The sequence below is a fragment of the Triticum dicoccoides genome, chromosome 1B (genome assembly GCF_002162155.2).
Source record: "Triticum dicoccoides isolate Atlit2015 ecotype Zavitan chromosome 1B, WEW_v2.0, whole genome shotgun sequence".
Classification (NCBI taxonomy): Eukaryota; Viridiplantae; Streptophyta; class Magnoliopsida; order Poales; family Poaceae; genus Triticum; species Triticum dicoccoides.
In genome coordinates, this window is record NC_041381.1 from 695,596,895 (window position 1) to 695,613,313 (window position 16,419).

The window sequence follows — 16,419 nt, forward strand, 5'->3', positions numbered from 1 at the left end:
TGTTTGGAGCTATTTTATACTTAGGCTCGAGTTTGCCCAGGCTTCACAAAATTTCTAGCTTCGCCACTGCGGACAGGCTGAGGAAGCTGACGCTGTAGTGGCGCCAGCCGTCGCCGACATCCACTTGGGAGTAGCAAAAGAAGCCGGAGAGCGTCTGCGGCGACCTCCTGTGGACGACCGGGTCGGAGCAGAGCGTCAGCCATGCGGTGGACACGCACCTGAAGCGGCAGAGCGACCGGTACGGCACCCTCGACAGGATCTCCGAGAGCAGGTCGCCCCAGAGGCTCTCCGCTGCCGGCGGATTCTCCTCCTCCTCCTTCCTCTTCTCCATCCCAAGGGGGTGCTGCGAATGGCAGAGGCGCTTAGGGTTTTGATGAGATGCGCTTCGTCGAACCGAAGGTGAGGAGAAGGAGAGGGGAGGAGGGCGACAAACCTCACACCTCAAAGCGCAACGAGGATGGCGGCGACGCACGGGACGACGGCGACGGCGGCAGAGATGGCGGAGGCGAGCTGCTCTCACTGGAAAAAAAAAACACTCTGCTCCGTGTTTCCCCCACCTCGGCCCAAGGATAAAATACAATTGTGGCGGCCTCTCGGCCCAAAATGTGCCTTAGATAGATAGAGCACATGATTTTCTAAGCTCAAAAAATAAATATTTTTCTAGGCACTTAATTAGTTACTTGAGCCAAAATGCAGGCCCCATACTTTCATCGGTAATAAAAGAAAGAGAAAGTGGTGGCCTCACAAAGATTATGCTACAATTGAACATCATGTTACAAAGATTTTGCACTAAACTTTGCTGCAAATATTGTTGCCTCAAAGCGGGGATGGCGACGACAGACATGGCGGCGGCGGCGGCGCGTATGGAGGCGAGCTGTCGAAACCAGAAGGGGAACTTCGCTCTCAGCCTCACACTGAGAGAACGCAATCTGCTCCGTGTCTCCTGCACCTCGGCCCAAGGACCAAACCACACAATTGCAGCAAACTCTCGGCCGAAATTGTGCTTTAGAGCACATTCCCTTTTTATGGGCTCTGAAAAGATGTTTTTTTGTTTTCCTAGGCTCTTAATTACAGCACAGTTTGCAAGGATTCCACTGGGAAATATCTAGACTCTTCGGGGTGTGACTGACCCAACATCATTGGAGGCTTTGGCTTGTCGAGAAGCGCTTGCACTTGCTCTTGACTTATCACTTGAAGACATACAGATAGCTTCAGACTGTTAAGGTGTGATTAAAGATATCCACAGAAATATAGATGGGCTACCCTCTGACATTATTAAGGAGATCAATCTTACATCTCAGCAGTTCTCTCGCTGTTCCTTCATCTTCGAAGGAAGAGAAACTAATCTTGAGGCACATAGCCTCGCAAAACATACTCTGGGCCTTTCTTTAGGACGCCACGTGTGGCTCTTTAATCCGCCGGATCTACATTGTATTCCTATGAACCTTTATAATCAATAAAGTCGATTGTGTTTAGACTCAAAAAAAAATAAAAATTGCTCCGGAAAAAGTTCCTCAAAAAAATTACTCTGGAAAAAAATACAAATCACATAATTTCAGCAAAAACAAAATGGTTCCATGATGCCACCAGGAAGTACTATATGCTACACCCTTTGTTCCTAAATGTAAGAGGTTCAATCTTACATCTAGGGTTTAGGAAAGAGGTGGTGCAATTAAACGTTATGGATGTTGCGTTCATAATATTATCTTGGTTTGCAGTGTTGTTCTCGATCCTACACAACATGTAGCATATTGATAAGACTGAAACATGTTGTGTAGGATCAAAGGTCATGCTCACACATACTGACGAAACTGAAACTGAAATGGTCGTCTTGCACACACATTTCTAGTAGCATATTCCTACCAAAATGTACCCTAGACTAGACATGTTGCATCAACTTCAGTTCCAACTACTCCTAGATACAAATACTTATGATCTGGGCAGAGCCTCGGTCGGCCTCAGCTGGCGTTGTGCGTCTGGTCATGCTCGATCAAGTCCATGGCCTGCTCCTTGGACACCACGTTTGATGTTGCTCGCTCGCCCTGTTCTTGCGCGATCTTGTCCGCCACCTTGATGTAGCTCACCCTGTTCTTGAGCTCCGCCGCTATGAACTGGGCGTCCGCCGGATGCCGGACCACGCCTACAACACAACTTAAGGAAAGCAGCAGCAAAGATTCGGATGGATGTCCTCAGCTCAGCAGCAGCTGTATACCATGTGTGTGATTTAGCTCAATGAACACACAAGGCATTGGTGGGCATGCACCCAGCTAGACAGACAATATATGCATGAATATATAAAAGATCTCTATAAAACAATATATGATGACATGTACACTACTGTTTACAAAGACTGAGATGCCTTGGTTATGCTCTGTTACTTCTCCATCTGGCTTTGTGAATCGTAAACAAATGGAATTCAGTTGACATTGTTGAGGTTTGTGATTCTACTCAACCTGTTTGAGCATAACCAGTTACATGACAGGCTACTTGCTAATTTTCTTCATCATAAACCAAGTATCCGTGGCCACCTTGCACTAGTTCAGAGAACACTTCACGGAAGTGCCTTGCAACTCCTTTAAATGTGCGTTCAATTGATTCATCCTTCCTTTGGTCTAAAACTGATATCAACTCTCTAATTTTCTGCAATACCAATCAGTAGATTTTTATGAGATTCTAGTCTGAGGACAAACAAAAGGGAAACAGGTTGTACTGATCAAAAAAGCTTGCCTCGTCACCAGCATCAAGTTCAGCCCGTCTTCTCTGCAGTTGTATAAAACTTATAAGGAGAGCACAGTAGCTTATCATTTCAAATTTTGTTGAGAGAATTTATCATCTGAAGTTAACTTCATAAACTTAAGAAACGCACTACTGTTTACAAAGACTGAGATGCCTTGGTCATGCTTCTGTCCAGTCATGCTTTTTTCTCTTCAACAGAGGCCTAGCTTGACATGCTTCTGTGCTGACTGCTGACATGTATCCTGCTGCTAGCTGTGCTAATTGCTAAACTGAAAAATATGATGAAATGCACACTACTGTTAACAAAGACAGAGATATTTTTTGGTCATGCTCTATCACTTCTCCATTTGGCTTTATGAATCCACTCGACATTGTTGAGGTTGAGCATTTGTGATTCTACTGAACCTGTTTGAACATAAACAGCTACATGATAGGCTACTAGCTAAGTTGCCGTAATATTTGCTATTCAGATAAGCACTAATGGAGTTACTGGCACACGTGCAAACGTAAGTTTCAAGGTGGAAGCTCTTCTTAAGGAAATCAAGCAGATTTGCTAAGTCTATTCTCTATTGTTACTCAGTGAACTACTCCCTCCGTTCCGAATTACAAGGAGCCTGTTGTGTTTAAAAAGTGTAGCATTACAAGGAGCCTGTTGTGTGATAGAATAGAATAATTGTACCCATGTGTTGAATGCTCGGGTGAACAAATGAATTGAGGCTAATGTTACAAATGATGCAAAAGGTAGCATCTCTCTGTCCCAGTGTCATTGCCGTGTCAATGATTTCCTTAGTTTTTATTTATTTTAAAACAGCATTCCTCAGTGTTTACAAATGGCTTCAATATGACCGTGCTAAAATGTACATATATGATGTGAATAAATGGAGGAATAACGCGGTATGCCATGCTTGCATCATACTATTAAATTCTGGTTTAATATAATTGTCGTTTCTTTATTTTGCTGTAAATGTTTGAACATGTGACTGCAGGAAAGACCCCGCCACTAAATTTCGTTGAAGTTGAAACACTTACTAGGTTGAGCAAGAACTGTCATGTTGAAGTCACTTCCTGGATGATACTCCCTCCGTTCCGAATTACTTGTCTTGAAAATTTGTCTAGATACAGATGTATCTAGACTCATTTTAGTGCTAGATACATCCGTATCTAGACAAATCTAAGACAAGTAATTCGGAACGGAGGGAGTAGATCTTTCTGTTATCACTATGCAATTGCAAGCATAGGGCAAAAGGGCAACCTGGTGCATGTAGCTCCCGCTTGCGCAGGGTCCAGGGAAGGGTCCGACCACTTTGGGTCTATAGTACGCAGCCTTTCCCTACATTTCTGTAAGAGGCTGTTTCCAGGACTTGAACCCATGACCTCATGGTCACAAGGCAGCATCGAAGTTTATGAATGCTGCTGATTCTCCTTTTTTTTTTTTGCAAGGACATGGTCCTGATTCATGAACTACATACAAGCCACAGCATATGACAGTGGTATGACAGTCCAGTCAGGAATTACTTGCAGAACTAAAATGGCCATGGACAATTTACTCAGAACAAGGACACTGTAGGGTGTTAAGAGTGCTGGTGATGAACAATGAACCTGTGTGGCATTACATAACCAATCTTCACTACGAACAGTGGTATCACTGGATGAGTTGTGCTATTATCTTCCCATAAAAAGCAAATAAAATACAATTCTGTTCTCAGACTAGCACGTGCTGGTATTATTTGACACCATGCAAACAGATTTCGCTGAAGGAATCTCCCAGTTTGTATGTACAAGAACTTGAACAATTTGATGCAGGATTCCATGGTATTAAATGAGACGACAAAAGGAGATATCCATTTCAAATAGCATACGAGAGCACACTACTTTCAAACGCATCAGAGAAGGATGATGTCTATAATTGAACTGTGATGGATAACAAGTTACAGTTACTTGAACTAAATAAGTGGATAGTGATGGATAACAAGTTACAGTTACTTCGCTAAACAAATGGATAGAAAGAGGATTTATCCAATCCACCACCCTGAACCAAGGAAATCTGGACCATACCGACATTTGATTCTCATGAAGTCACTGGAGGCATGCCGTCTCAGCCAACATGAAGCTGCTCCAAAATTTACCGAGGCTTCTCCGCAAAACAGGGAACGTATGGCTGAAATCTTCGTGGCTGGCGGTCTCCGAGAGTGCAGATAATACTCAGTTTACTGGTATCCATATCGTACGACATGAGTGTTTTTTCACGGCTCGCTGCGCCTACTAGGAAGATCAAACTGCACTCTGGATGGATCGCGATCAGCGTGTAGTGTTCGCCGGGCTCATGGTGAGGCCTTCCTAGCATTTCTAAAATGCTGGCGGTACACTTGAGGGTCCATTGTCCGCTGGCATAATCCTCAAGAACCCAAACGGATAGCCGGCATCTACCTTCAGTTTCAACATGCGTTGCGTATAGGCGTCCTTGCGACTGTCCGATGAAACCATTATAGATGGAATCCGGCAACCGGATCTTCCTCCATGTTTTACCCTCCATGTCCACAGTCACCATCCAGCGAATCAGGTTCCCCTCCCAGTCAAAATCGGCATCAGAATGGTCGGCGTCGACCAGATGCAAAGTGCCGTTCAAGAAGACGCATTCTGAATCCTCGCCGAGGAGGAGGGTCTTGGGGCTCCACTCGCTCCGCATGGAGGTCCACCGCCCGGTGTCCGAGGCATAGGCCTCCACGGTCTGAATCCCACGAAAGCTTTGCACGAACACGAACACCACGAATCGGCCGGGGGCGGCGGGGTCGAAGCAGAGGCGGGCGGTGTTGAGGCGCGTCATGATCTTGTTTCGGGGCACGGGCAGCACGGCCCAGACCTCCTTGGTGGCGGGGTTGCACACGACGTAGTTGCCGTCGTCGCTCATGGCCGCCTTCTCGCAGTAGCAGAGGAGGATGCCGCCGCAGCAGTGCAGGGGCGTGACGTCGCAGTAGCCGCGCACGCGCACGAAGCGGAGGGAGGGGTCGTCGACCAGCGGCCGGCCCCACCCGGACAGGTTGAGGAAGCCGAGGGCGTCGCGGCGCTGGCCGCCGCCGACGTCGTGCTGGGAGTAGCAGAAGAAGCCGGAGAGCGTCTGCGGCGACCTCCTGCGGACGGCCGGGTCGGAGCAGAGCGCCAGCCATGCGGTGGACACGCACCTGAAGCGGCACAGCGACCGGTACGGCACCCGCGACAGGATCTCCCGGAGGATCTCCGGGAGCAGGTCGCCCCCCCAGGGGCTCTCCGCCGCCGGCGGCTGCTTCTGCTCCTCGTCCTCCTCCGCCTTCTTCCTCTTCTCCATCCCGCACCCCGGTGGCCGGGCTGCTCCTGCTGCGAATGGAATTTGTTCGCTTAGGGTTTTGATGAGATGTGGTCCTCCCGGACCCCTTCCTCGAGCCGAAGGTTAGGAGAAGGAGAGGGGAGCAGGGCGACAAACCTCACACCTCAAAGCGCGACGGGGATTGCGGCGACGCACGGGACGACGGCGGCGGCGACGGCGGCGGCGGCGCGTACGAGATGGTGGAGGAAGGGGGACACTCTGCTGTCTTTTTTTTTTTTTTGAGAAATAGGGACACTCTGCCGTCTGCTCCGTGTCTCCCGCATCTTCGGCCCAAGAATACAACACAACTGCGGCGGCCTCTCGGCCCAAAATGTGTTTTAGATAGAGCACATGATTTTTCTAGGACCCCGATAAAATCCGAACGTTCGGATTTTAAGCATTTCATCCCGAACATTTTTACATGACAACTTTAGTTGACGCGAGGTCGCAATTTTAGTTGTTACTAGCAAAAAGACCCTTGCGTTGCAACGTGAGAAAAAAATACCACACGCTCTTAATTCACGAAAAGTGGTATATAATCTGAGAATTTGTAGCTACGACCCAAACAAATGTGGTCTTAGCCTAGAAAAGCGCAGTTCAAGATTCCACATGTATTCTGTTTCAACATGTTCATCCCCTATCCGAATCACTACCGGTATGAAAGAAAGAAGGATAATGCATTATTGATTAAAATTGCACCCTAATCACTAACTTAGATTGTATTTTCTTAAATTGTTAACACGTAAAATAACAACATATATATTCAGATTCTACATATTTTTCTAATCAAAATTTATATATAACATGTTAAATTTGGAGTTACTAGCAAAAGAGCCCCTGCGTTGCAACGGGAGAAAAAAAAGCCAAAATTAGTGACGTTGCAATAATTTATATACCAGAAAAGGTGTAATCAAAAGGATAATTTATAAATTACTATTGATCTCACAAAAAAGAATAATTTATAAGTTGGATGTGAAACATATTTTTTAAGTTCGCCGTGTGTGCCATAACCCCCTGGCGTGCGGGGCGAAACAAGACGCGAGCAAGATGCACTATTGTCGCACTCTCTCCACTCTTCATTCCCCCTCTCTCCTCCCTATCTCACCAACGACATCGATGACAAGCAGATTTGAGGTATAAGTTGATGGTCAGCAAGTACCGGCAGTGGCGGAGCCAGGAGAAACTTAATCGGGGGGCCAACTGATGTTAAATCATGTCGTGGAACACAATATTAGCAACAGGTAATTAGTCATGTAATGGAAAAATCTGCATGTTGGCCTCGGCTGGGGCCCCTGCTCGCACCCCTGCCTCCGCCACAGAGTACTCGTGAGCCCCAAATATCTTCTCCCTTAAAAAGTAGTATTTCTTTCCAATTTTTCACTCATTTTTAATTAGTCTATTTGATAATGTATTTGTAAGGTGTGGTAGGCATGAATAGTAAACTATGATAGTAACAACAAACAACAACAACAAGTAGTTATAATTGGTGCTCATCCGGAAAACGATGCTAGCACGCATAGCATCCATCCATGGTTTTGTAGGTTTTGTTTATCATTTTGAAATATTACCACCCTTGAATGAAATGAGCAAATTTTGGAACTTTTTCCAAAGATCTCAGGCGAAATGAACAATCCAAAATTTGAATTTTTGGACAAAAATGGGATGAAATATGAATGAAAAACTATCAAAATTGTACAAATATTTTGTCTTGCAGCAATGGAATAAAGCAGAATCAAACTGAATAACACTATCCCTTTATTGATATACACCCACGAATAGCTCACAGCAATACAATTAGCAGAAATACCACATTACTTACTATTCATCTTGGTGTGATTAGTACTACATCCTAGGTCCCGTTTTAGCAAGATGTGGCTGGAATTGTTCCTTGGTGATGTCGCTCGGATGACCACGTCTGCATCCAGCAGCTTCTAGTCCACAGTTGATTAAAAAAAGCAACAGGCACCACCAAATCCCCACCGATGTCACCACCCACTGCGTGCCCCTTCTTATCCACAACACGTCGCCATTCCTCATCACCCAAGCGCCGCTCCGCCTCCATCTTCCTCCTGCTGCCTGACCACCCATCGTTGCTCCTCCTCCTCTTCTCCTCTTCTCCATCCGCCTCACACCCAAGTGTTGCTTTCCTGTTCTTGGCCGCGGTGGCTGGCCTGAGCCACATCCCAGCTGACAGCGTCGGCGTGCTTTCTGGCTACGGCTGGGGCGTTGGTGGCCTGCTCGTCGGCGCACTCGGGCCGGGGCGGAGCCCCCTTCCTTGCAGTGGTGATGGAGCCCCTCCTCCCGGAGGGTGGCTGGGGGCAACCGAGGTTGCGGGGCAGGTGTGCAGTGGCTCGGTTGCGCCAGATCTGGCGGCTGGCCAGCACGCGCGGGGGGCGGTCTGGTGGTGGTGTTCGTCTGCCGGTGGCCACGGATGTGGGAGTGCCGAAGCTGCCTCCGGTGAAAGCCCCTGGGCCCCGGTTTTCTCTTCCATGAGCTGGTCTCTGTATCAGCAATGGGCATCAATTTTCTTTGTATCTTTAGTTCGGCTCTCTCTCCTTCTTTAGGATTATTAGCTCAAATGGCAATTAAGACATTTCTTTCTATTAGGCTCGGTGCTTTTCTTTGGATTCATGTGCATCTCCTCTTTGCTCATTTTCAATTGGTGACGCATATAGTAGATGCGGCAGGCAGCTTTCTTGATTTTTCTCTAGGGTAAACATGAACATCTCATCCGCTTTTTGTTGGCTTGTTGATCTTGTAATGCATGAAATAAGTTGGTTGGATTTTATGTAATAGAGCAGGTAGGACTATTAATTGGAATCTGAAATTTTAGCACAGGCACAAGACTTGGTTCCCAAGGCAGGAAGAGGAGGAGCTCGGGCGCGCTGGTGAGAGGAGCCGAAGTGGAACGGTGGTGCCGGGTGATGCGGTCGCCGGCATCGGCCGGCAGCGGATTGAGCATCACGTGGGCCGCGAGCCTAGCGGCTAGGATCCGGAGGCGAGGAAGAGTCCGTCCTCATGTCTGTTCATGTTTTTTTTCTCCCTTTAAAAAAGGAGCGAATGGAACGCTAGCAGGGCGGCGGGCACGCGTGCCGTCGGGAAAGGACGGGCATGGCGTTGGTGGGGCGGGCAAGGCCGGGCAGGGCGACGGCGGCCTCGGACTCGGGCTAGGAATTGTACCACCGAGAGATTTTTTTTACTTGATTCCTGTAGTACTGCGGGTTGATTTCTGCAAACCACAGGGGCTTCTTTATAAAAAAGCGTGACGGACGACAGAAATCCAATTTGCTTTATTATTAGGTAGGTAGGTATATAAAGATGGTTAAGAAGATATGAGTATTTAAAGAAAATATTTGATATCTACTGCGGGTTGAATGTACGAAAAATCAGGGGGTTTCTATAAAATAGCATGACGGACTAAAAATACATATTTCTTTTATTAGTAGGTATAGATATACTCCCTCCGTTCCTAAATATTTGTCTTTCTAGAGATTTCAAATGGAACACCACATACGGATGTATATAGACATATTTTAGAGTGTAGATTCACTCATTTTGCTCCATATGTAGTCATTTGTTGAAATATCTAGAAAGACAAATATTTAGGAACGGAGGGAGTAGAAGACATGGCAACTTTGTCCCAGTTCGTTTCTTTTGTCAAAAAATTGCAATGTTTGCCAACCTCACGTAAACTAAAGTTGCCATAAAAAACGTTCGGGTTGCCATGCTTAAAATCCGAACGTTCGGTATTTATCATTGCCGTTATTCTAAGCTCTAAAAAAACATGTTTTTCTAGGCACTTAATTACTTGAGCCAAAATGCAGGCCCCATATTTTCAGTAAAAGAAAATAAAGTGGTGCCGTAACAAAGATTATGCTACAATTAAACATCATGTTACAAAGATTTTGCACTGATACATCTTTGGCTTGCATAGAGCACTATTCTTCAAATATTGTTGCTTCCTAGAGAATGGTGCTTCTGCCTTCCGGGGCAGCACCACATGATGATCATGGAAATTTTGTAGCGGCGCAATACCCCCACATGGACTCGGCAGCTATGGCGGAGGCAATTGCCCTGGGTTGCTACAAAATTTAAATTGATTCAGACTGAATTGAGTTAGTGGACACGATGAAGAACGGAGGCAACTCACTCAGTGTTGCAGCTGCACTTAGTTTATGAAGAATGCTCCTTTCTATGCAAGACTTTACGAATGCCAAGTTCGATCATTGTCCTATAAAAAGTTGCGCGTCTTTTGGCTTCTACTTCTAAGGTTTCTGCTGCTAATATGTGGCAACAGGAACACACATATTTTATCTTAGCACAATTAGCAAACTCTCCCCACTGATCAATGAATTTGGTAGTCAAACTACCAACATTCCAAAAAAACAATCAGCAAACAATTTAACTTTTATGTCAACCGAATAAAGTCACCATGATATCTTTCCCTCAAAAAACTTAGCAACACAGAAATTATCATGGTCATGGTCTCTATTTCTTTCGGCGCGTACTGACAAAACTATTTATAACACATTCCAAGGTTTAGTCTTCAGAAGAGAATCATTCCTAACATATTCGAGTGTATGACCTAGATCTGTTGCATCTAACTCCAGTTCCAACTAGAGACAAATATAACTCCAAACCACACACATAACTCTTATCTATCAGGTTATCAGCAGGTTCCAGATGCCGCTAAAACCTCGCAGTCGTAACCAATGAAACAAGAGAAATGATGGACCAAATTTTGCAGCAGTGCGGTACAAATAGACAAATCGAAAAACGCACATCTCCAATCACGCAAACGCTCCCTAAGCATACTTAAACAAGATTTAGTAATCCAAAGGCTCCTACGCATTCTTCAAGTTACCAGTCCAAAGGCTAACTAAATATACACATCTACATTAACAGTGGCCTACAATGTCCACGAGTAGACCAACGGCAACACACACGCCCCCGTACGTATCTTTCCTTTCCTGTGTAAACATCTTGCTGCAGGAAACAAACAAAGATGGCGATGTCAGCGAGCCACTGCGTAGTATGATGATGAGCTGCCAAGATAACTCAAAATGCAAAGAGGAACAACACGCACAGCTGCTCCTTGTGCCTCGGTCGGCCTCAGCTGGCGTTGGCCGTCTGGTCGTGCTCAATGAAGTCCATGGCCTGCTCCTTGGACACCACGTTGATGAAGCTCACCCTGTTCTTGTGTGTCACGCCGTAGATCTTGTCCGCCACCTTCAGGATCTCCGGCCTGAATGTGGTGGCTATGAACTGGGTGTCCGCCAGGTCAGCCAGACGCCGGACCACGCCTACAACAGGACTTAAGGAAAGCAGCAACAAAGATTCGGATGGATATTCTCAGCAGCAGCTGTATACCATGTGATTTAGCATAATGAACACAGAAAGGCATTGTTGGGCATGCACCCAGCTAGACAGACACTAGAACATTAGATGTATGACATGATATTATGGAGGATTGGATTCACTGGAAAAACAAGCATATGAAAGCTCCTCCATGGCGAGGATGAAAATGCAGAAGAAAGAAATAATTAAAAGGATACTCCCGACAGCCGTTCTGTACTGAGGATCCAGAGCAGCATCAATCTCATCAAACAGGTAGAACGGAGCTGGATCACATCGTTGGATAGCAAAGATCAGTGTTAATGCCACCACTGTCTTCTGCCCTCCAGACAACTGCTTCATGGACTGAGTTTCTCCCTTGCCAGTGAAGGAAACCTGAAACATGACTAAGCATGAGTCTCCACACAGACAACCTTGAAGTCATCACCATGGTAATTCAGGAAGAGTTTAATAACCTGGGAACAGTTTTTTTTTTACAGGAGCTTGGAAATAGTATCAGAGCATCATTTGGATTTTTATGATGGATTTAGAATAAAATATGCATGAATACATAAAAGATCTCTGGAAAGAACGCATGCCTTGACTTTCACACCAATATACTTCTCTATCCTCCCTTCAGGATCTGCTTCACGAGGCACGTCCTCATCCATGTCATCATCGCCAGCATCACCATCCTATAGAAATGGAGTGAGTTAGGAACTAGAAGTGAAAGAAACAGAACCAAAGTTGGTGGGTAAAGCAAAAGGGAATAGAAACCTTTTTCTTCATCATAACCAAGTATCCGTGACCACCTTGCACTAATTCAGAGAACACTTCGCGGAAGTGCCTTGCAACTCCTTTAAATGTGCGTTCAATTGATTCATCCTTCCTTTGGTCTAAAACTGATATCAACTCTCTAATTTTCTGCAATACCAATCAGTAGATTTTATGAGATTCTAGTCTTAGGACAATCAAAAGGGAAACAGGTTGTACTGATCAAAAAGCTTGCCTCGTCACCAGCATCAAGTTCAGCCCGTCTTCTCTGCAGTTGTTCACGCTGTTCAGTGAAGTTCACATATTGGTCAAGAGCCTTTTGGTTGACATGACTAAATTGCTTCAACTGCTCATTGCAGTCATAGAGCAGCTTCTGTAGCTGCTTCTTGTTTTTTCTCTTGTACCTATGTTATTGGTGAAAAAAACAAGTTAACACAGTTCATAACACCACCTTATTTATCTGCTGAAAATTACTACAGGATAACAAACACAAGTAAACAGGCATTGTGCAAATGAGTCGGGCAGTTTAGCAGCATAAGAAAAATGGAAACATACGTTTCGAAAGCATCAGCAGGCAATGAGCCCAGATCTCGGATTTTCTTCATACACTCATCTTGCTTGACAAGATACGTGCTCCTACTGCTCATCAACTGTTCCAAGTCTTTCGCACCATCTTGCACCGTCTGCTCCAAATTAGCTTCAAGAGCCTGTGTATAGATGTACATAATACATAACAAGTCAACAGTAGCTATATAAGTTAAAACCGAAGAAAACATTAAAGCTATATAATACCTTCAGATCATCCCTTTGTTTTTTCAGTTGCTCCATCTGTCTTGTATGGGCATTAATAGCATCGACATTAGCTGCCCAAAGGACCATTTAAGAGTTAAGGGGCAACTCCGCCTAGTACAACACAAAAGGAAAAGAGAAGTCAATCGATGCATATATACCTTTCAGTACTGTCGTCGCCTCATCAAGAGTCCTCTTAGACTCTTTCAATTCTTGCTCTTTTGCTTCGACTTCAACAGGCAAGGTTTTAGAATCTGCAGATGAAATTATTGCTTCCAACTCTTTCTGACGCCTCATAAGATTAGTTGACAAATTGTTCTCCAGTTCTTCCTTTCTTGTTTCAATCTACATAATAGTTTGTATTAGTTAATAATGACATCTCGGAAACAAAAGTATGGTTACAAAATTTTGCTTAAACAACCTCAATGCGACTGTTTTTACATGAGAGGAACTTCTCCTTCAATTTTGTAATTTCAGGATTCAGTCGCGAAAGGAGATCTCTTTCTTCTAAAGTTAGCTGGTCAATCAGTTCTGTGCCCATCTCATCATTTTTCATTGCAATGCCAGATTGGATTTGCTCAATTTGGTTGCGGATGTTCGCGAGTGATTTTTCCTGCAAGGTAAATAATATAAGACCACATTCCATACACAATTACAGCAAGAGTATATAAACAGCAAAGGATCTGCATAATAAAAAGAGGAATCCACATGAGCAATGAAAAAGGGTATTACTAGGTACCTTCTTTGCAAGGGCTTTCTCCAGTGATCCCTTTTGCTTCGTTGCACTGGCAATATCAGCTTTAAACTGTTCCAACTCCGACTTGGCATGATCACGTTCAGCGTCCATTTGCTGATGTTTGGTAATCAAATCCGTAATTTTCTTATCTATATGTATGGGAAGTTAAGAAAATTCTTTGATGTACAATATCTCTCTTGCAGATAAGCAGTAAACATCTAGGAGAAGTTGTAAATTTTTCATCAAATATTCAATTATTTAGGGATTGACAACAAACAAATAGAAGCAAGCAGCGAGATGTCATGAGTTCCAAGAAGCTAAACTTTTTTGAACTGACAACTGAAAACACATATACATATGATTTGATAAAGTGTGGTGGATCCCAGATCATTACCACATACATTCTGCAAGAATTAAACCTACATGGTGTGCATACTTCTACTGAGTGACGACAATGAGCAACAAAGCAAGCAAGGAATCTCAAATTCAAATGTAGAACATAACCTTAAACTACTTGCCCATTGGACCTGTGGCAAGAAGCAGTTGCAGGTGTATATTTAGCTGCGGCAGGCACTAAAAGGACAAAACATGAGGCCTTGCACTAGCCTCGTGCAAGAGAAACAGGAATATCATTGAACTAAAGCAGGATATCTTTTAACTTTTTCCCCACGTTCTCTAGATGTGCCGTCTTTTTTTCAATTTCTGCTTTGTTGTCCCTGATTACTTTTACAAACTTCAGTCTTGAGCGTCTAGAATCATAGAAACCTCCTGTCATGCCACCCTTTTTCGCTACTTGATCACCTGAGGATAACCACAATGTCAACTTATATGTTAAAAGTAATAATGACAATGACAGCTCAAGAGCAAAATTCAGGATTACCATCAAGTGTGATGCAATCTAGACTATTGCTGCGTGCAACTCTGGTCGCAGTTTCCAGGTCTCGGCATATAACTGTCCTACCAAAAACCTAACAGAAAATTCAAAGTTAAGCAGGAAAAAGAACCATATGAAAGCCAAGAAGTACACTTATGAAAGAAAAGTTGTCAGAAAAAACTAGCTTAGGTGCTTGAGGAAGGGAAGCTATATAATCTGGAGGAGCAAGGTTTCCCGGCAAGCACGTGCATATGGCATGAACCCTCTACAGAAGTGCGCTAGAGGTAAAAACATGCATAAATGGGAACGTGGGAGTGAGTAATGAACACTTTATTTTTATATTTTTAATATGTCTCCAACATGGCATCCAATTGGAAGCTGAAGATAAATTAGAATGAAATCTTCTGTATCCAAACAAGAATATACTATAAAATAATCTGCGATGTCACTCGTAACTCAAGTGATTTTGCTGGGTGTCAACGCTCCAAGCAAACAAAGCTAAGATGGATACATGCAACAGAAGAAAGAGATGATAGCGAGAAGGCAGCATTGGTATTTGGTAATGCAGATGAAGTGTAAGAAGATAGATCAGAACTGAGCCTGAACTAAATTAACCATGGCAGCCCAATAAAAGATGTAGACATCCATTGGAAGGAAAAAATAACAGGAAAGTTTGAATGACACCTGTTCAAAAGCACGACGATGCTCAGCACGAAACTTTAACTTCTTTAACAGTGGAACAAAATCAGAGCTCTGTGGAACATTGACGTTCGGAGCGTGCACTCTATTCAGTGGTATGAAAGTCACCCGTCCACCTTTTTCTCGAGTCAATACCTGAATTATCTTTGTCGATATATCGTCATTTTCAACCACCACATGGAACAAGCTATTCACATCAGAAAATATGGGTTATTCAATAACAGAGAAGATGAAATGAAAGTGAAGAATCAAGACAAAAAAGAAACAGAACAAGACCTATTCCCAGCAGTGACCTCAACAGCTGTAAAAAACTTCTCTTCGCAGTCAACCAGTTCTAACACTGGACCAAAAACTCCTCCAATACCATGGTCCCTGATGATTCTGCTAACAGAATTCAGGCCTCTCCTGATATCCTGCGGAAGAAAACAAAATTAACACCATCCAAAGATAGCTTTAAGCAGTTCTTAAAGTAAAAAAGGAATGCCATAGTATGACAAAAGAGGCACAGCTCAATATTTAGAAGGAGAAGGTCTAGCAATTGCAAAACCAGGTTTAGGGCTATGCTATATACTCCAAAATTCATGAAATCTGTTGCGACAATAAACACAAAGTCAGGTACGACTGATATAAACCCATGATAAGATATTTTTAAAGTTGTTAAATGTATATAACAATACACCTAAGCCATTTGATTTACAACTATCTTTGCTCTTCCCTCCAACTCATCGAATTATTCTGCCCCTTACCAGTAACCACAATTTCATACTAACGATGAGGAAATGATACCAAGACCGTAAATGATGATCACAATCGTATGTGCTTTTGGTAACACATGATTTTATGTGCTAAAGTTGCAAGCTACCAAGCATGCCATACAAAGTTTAAGGTTCGCTTTCTTGGCGTGCAAATTTTGAGTCAGGTCACCAGATATAGATGTTTATTAAAATACTGCATATGCTCCTTTTACTTGCCACCAAATCACCGTACAGTCTATGCTTTGATTCAGATTTCTGACCATTGAGTTTCAGTAAAACTTTCTTTCTAAAGGAACATGTTCTTTAGTCCCCTCGACTCTTAACAACGTTCACCCCCTCCCCTTGTCGCCCTCGGGAGGCAACGCTACCCCCTCCCCCTGCT

General features: G+C 44.1%; 2 protein-coding genes and 1 pseudogene across 4 annotated transcripts in view; 1 reads left to right on the forward strand and 2 right to left on the reverse strand.

The window, feature by feature from the left end:
- Window positions 1-3,339, forward strand: part of LOC119350987 — an 87,361-nt pseudogene extending 84,022 nt beyond the window's left edge.
- Window positions 3,340-4,617: 1,278 nt separating this feature from the next.
- Window positions 4,618-6,324, reverse strand: LOC119349783 (F-box protein At5g07610-like). Of its 2 annotated transcripts, none has more exons than XM_037617870.1 (2): window positions 6,201-6,324; window positions 4,618-6,087 (listed from the first exon to the last, which is right to left on the reverse strand). In XM_037617870.1, exon 2 carries the CDS (start codon window positions 6,056-6,058, stop codon window positions 4,859-4,861), a length of 1,200 nt encoding a protein of 399 aa, XP_037473767.1. In that variant the 5' UTR covers window positions 6,059-6,087; window positions 6,201-6,324; the 3' UTR covers window positions 4,618-4,858. The 2 variants fall into 2 exon arrangements, with proteins under 2 accessions (XP_037473767.1, XP_037473766.1); XM_037617869.1 differs by having other exon boundaries at window positions 6,194-6,324.
- A 4,458-nt stretch (window positions 6,325-10,782) lies between these two features.
- LOC119349785 (structural maintenance of chromosomes protein 3-like) overlaps window positions 10,783-16,419 on the reverse strand; it is an 11,878-nt gene continuing 6,241 nt past the window's right edge. The window contains exons 16-30 of one of the 2 annotated variants that reach the window (XM_037617872.1): window positions 15,559-15,695; window positions 15,268-15,469; window positions 14,590-14,677; window positions 14,361-14,510; window positions 13,713-13,864; window positions 13,395-13,586; window positions 13,135-13,318; window positions 12,977-13,047; window positions 12,740-12,891; window positions 12,420-12,588; window positions 12,188-12,334; window positions 12,010-12,105; window positions 11,632-11,806; window positions 11,171-11,379; window positions 10,783-11,062 (exon numbers count right to left, since the gene is read on the reverse strand). In XM_037617872.1, coding sequence (XP_037473769.1) covers window positions 11,189-11,379; window positions 11,632-11,806; window positions 12,010-12,105; window positions 12,188-12,334; window positions 12,420-12,588; window positions 12,740-12,891; window positions 12,977-13,047; window positions 13,135-13,318; window positions 13,395-13,586; window positions 13,713-13,864; window positions 14,361-14,510; window positions 14,590-14,677; window positions 15,268-15,469; window positions 15,559-15,695 — 2,106 coding nt within the window. In that variant the 3' untranslated portion in view covers window positions 10,783-11,062; window positions 11,171-11,188. Of the gene's footprint in view, window positions 11,063-11,162; window positions 11,380-11,631; window positions 11,807-12,009; window positions 12,106-12,187; window positions 12,335-12,419; window positions 12,589-12,739; window positions 12,892-12,976; window positions 13,048-13,134; window positions 13,319-13,394; window positions 13,587-13,712; window positions 13,865-14,360; window positions 14,511-14,589; window positions 14,678-15,267; window positions 15,470-15,558; window positions 15,696-16,419 lie in introns of both variants that reach the window. The other variant, XM_037617871.1, reaches the window with a different exon arrangement.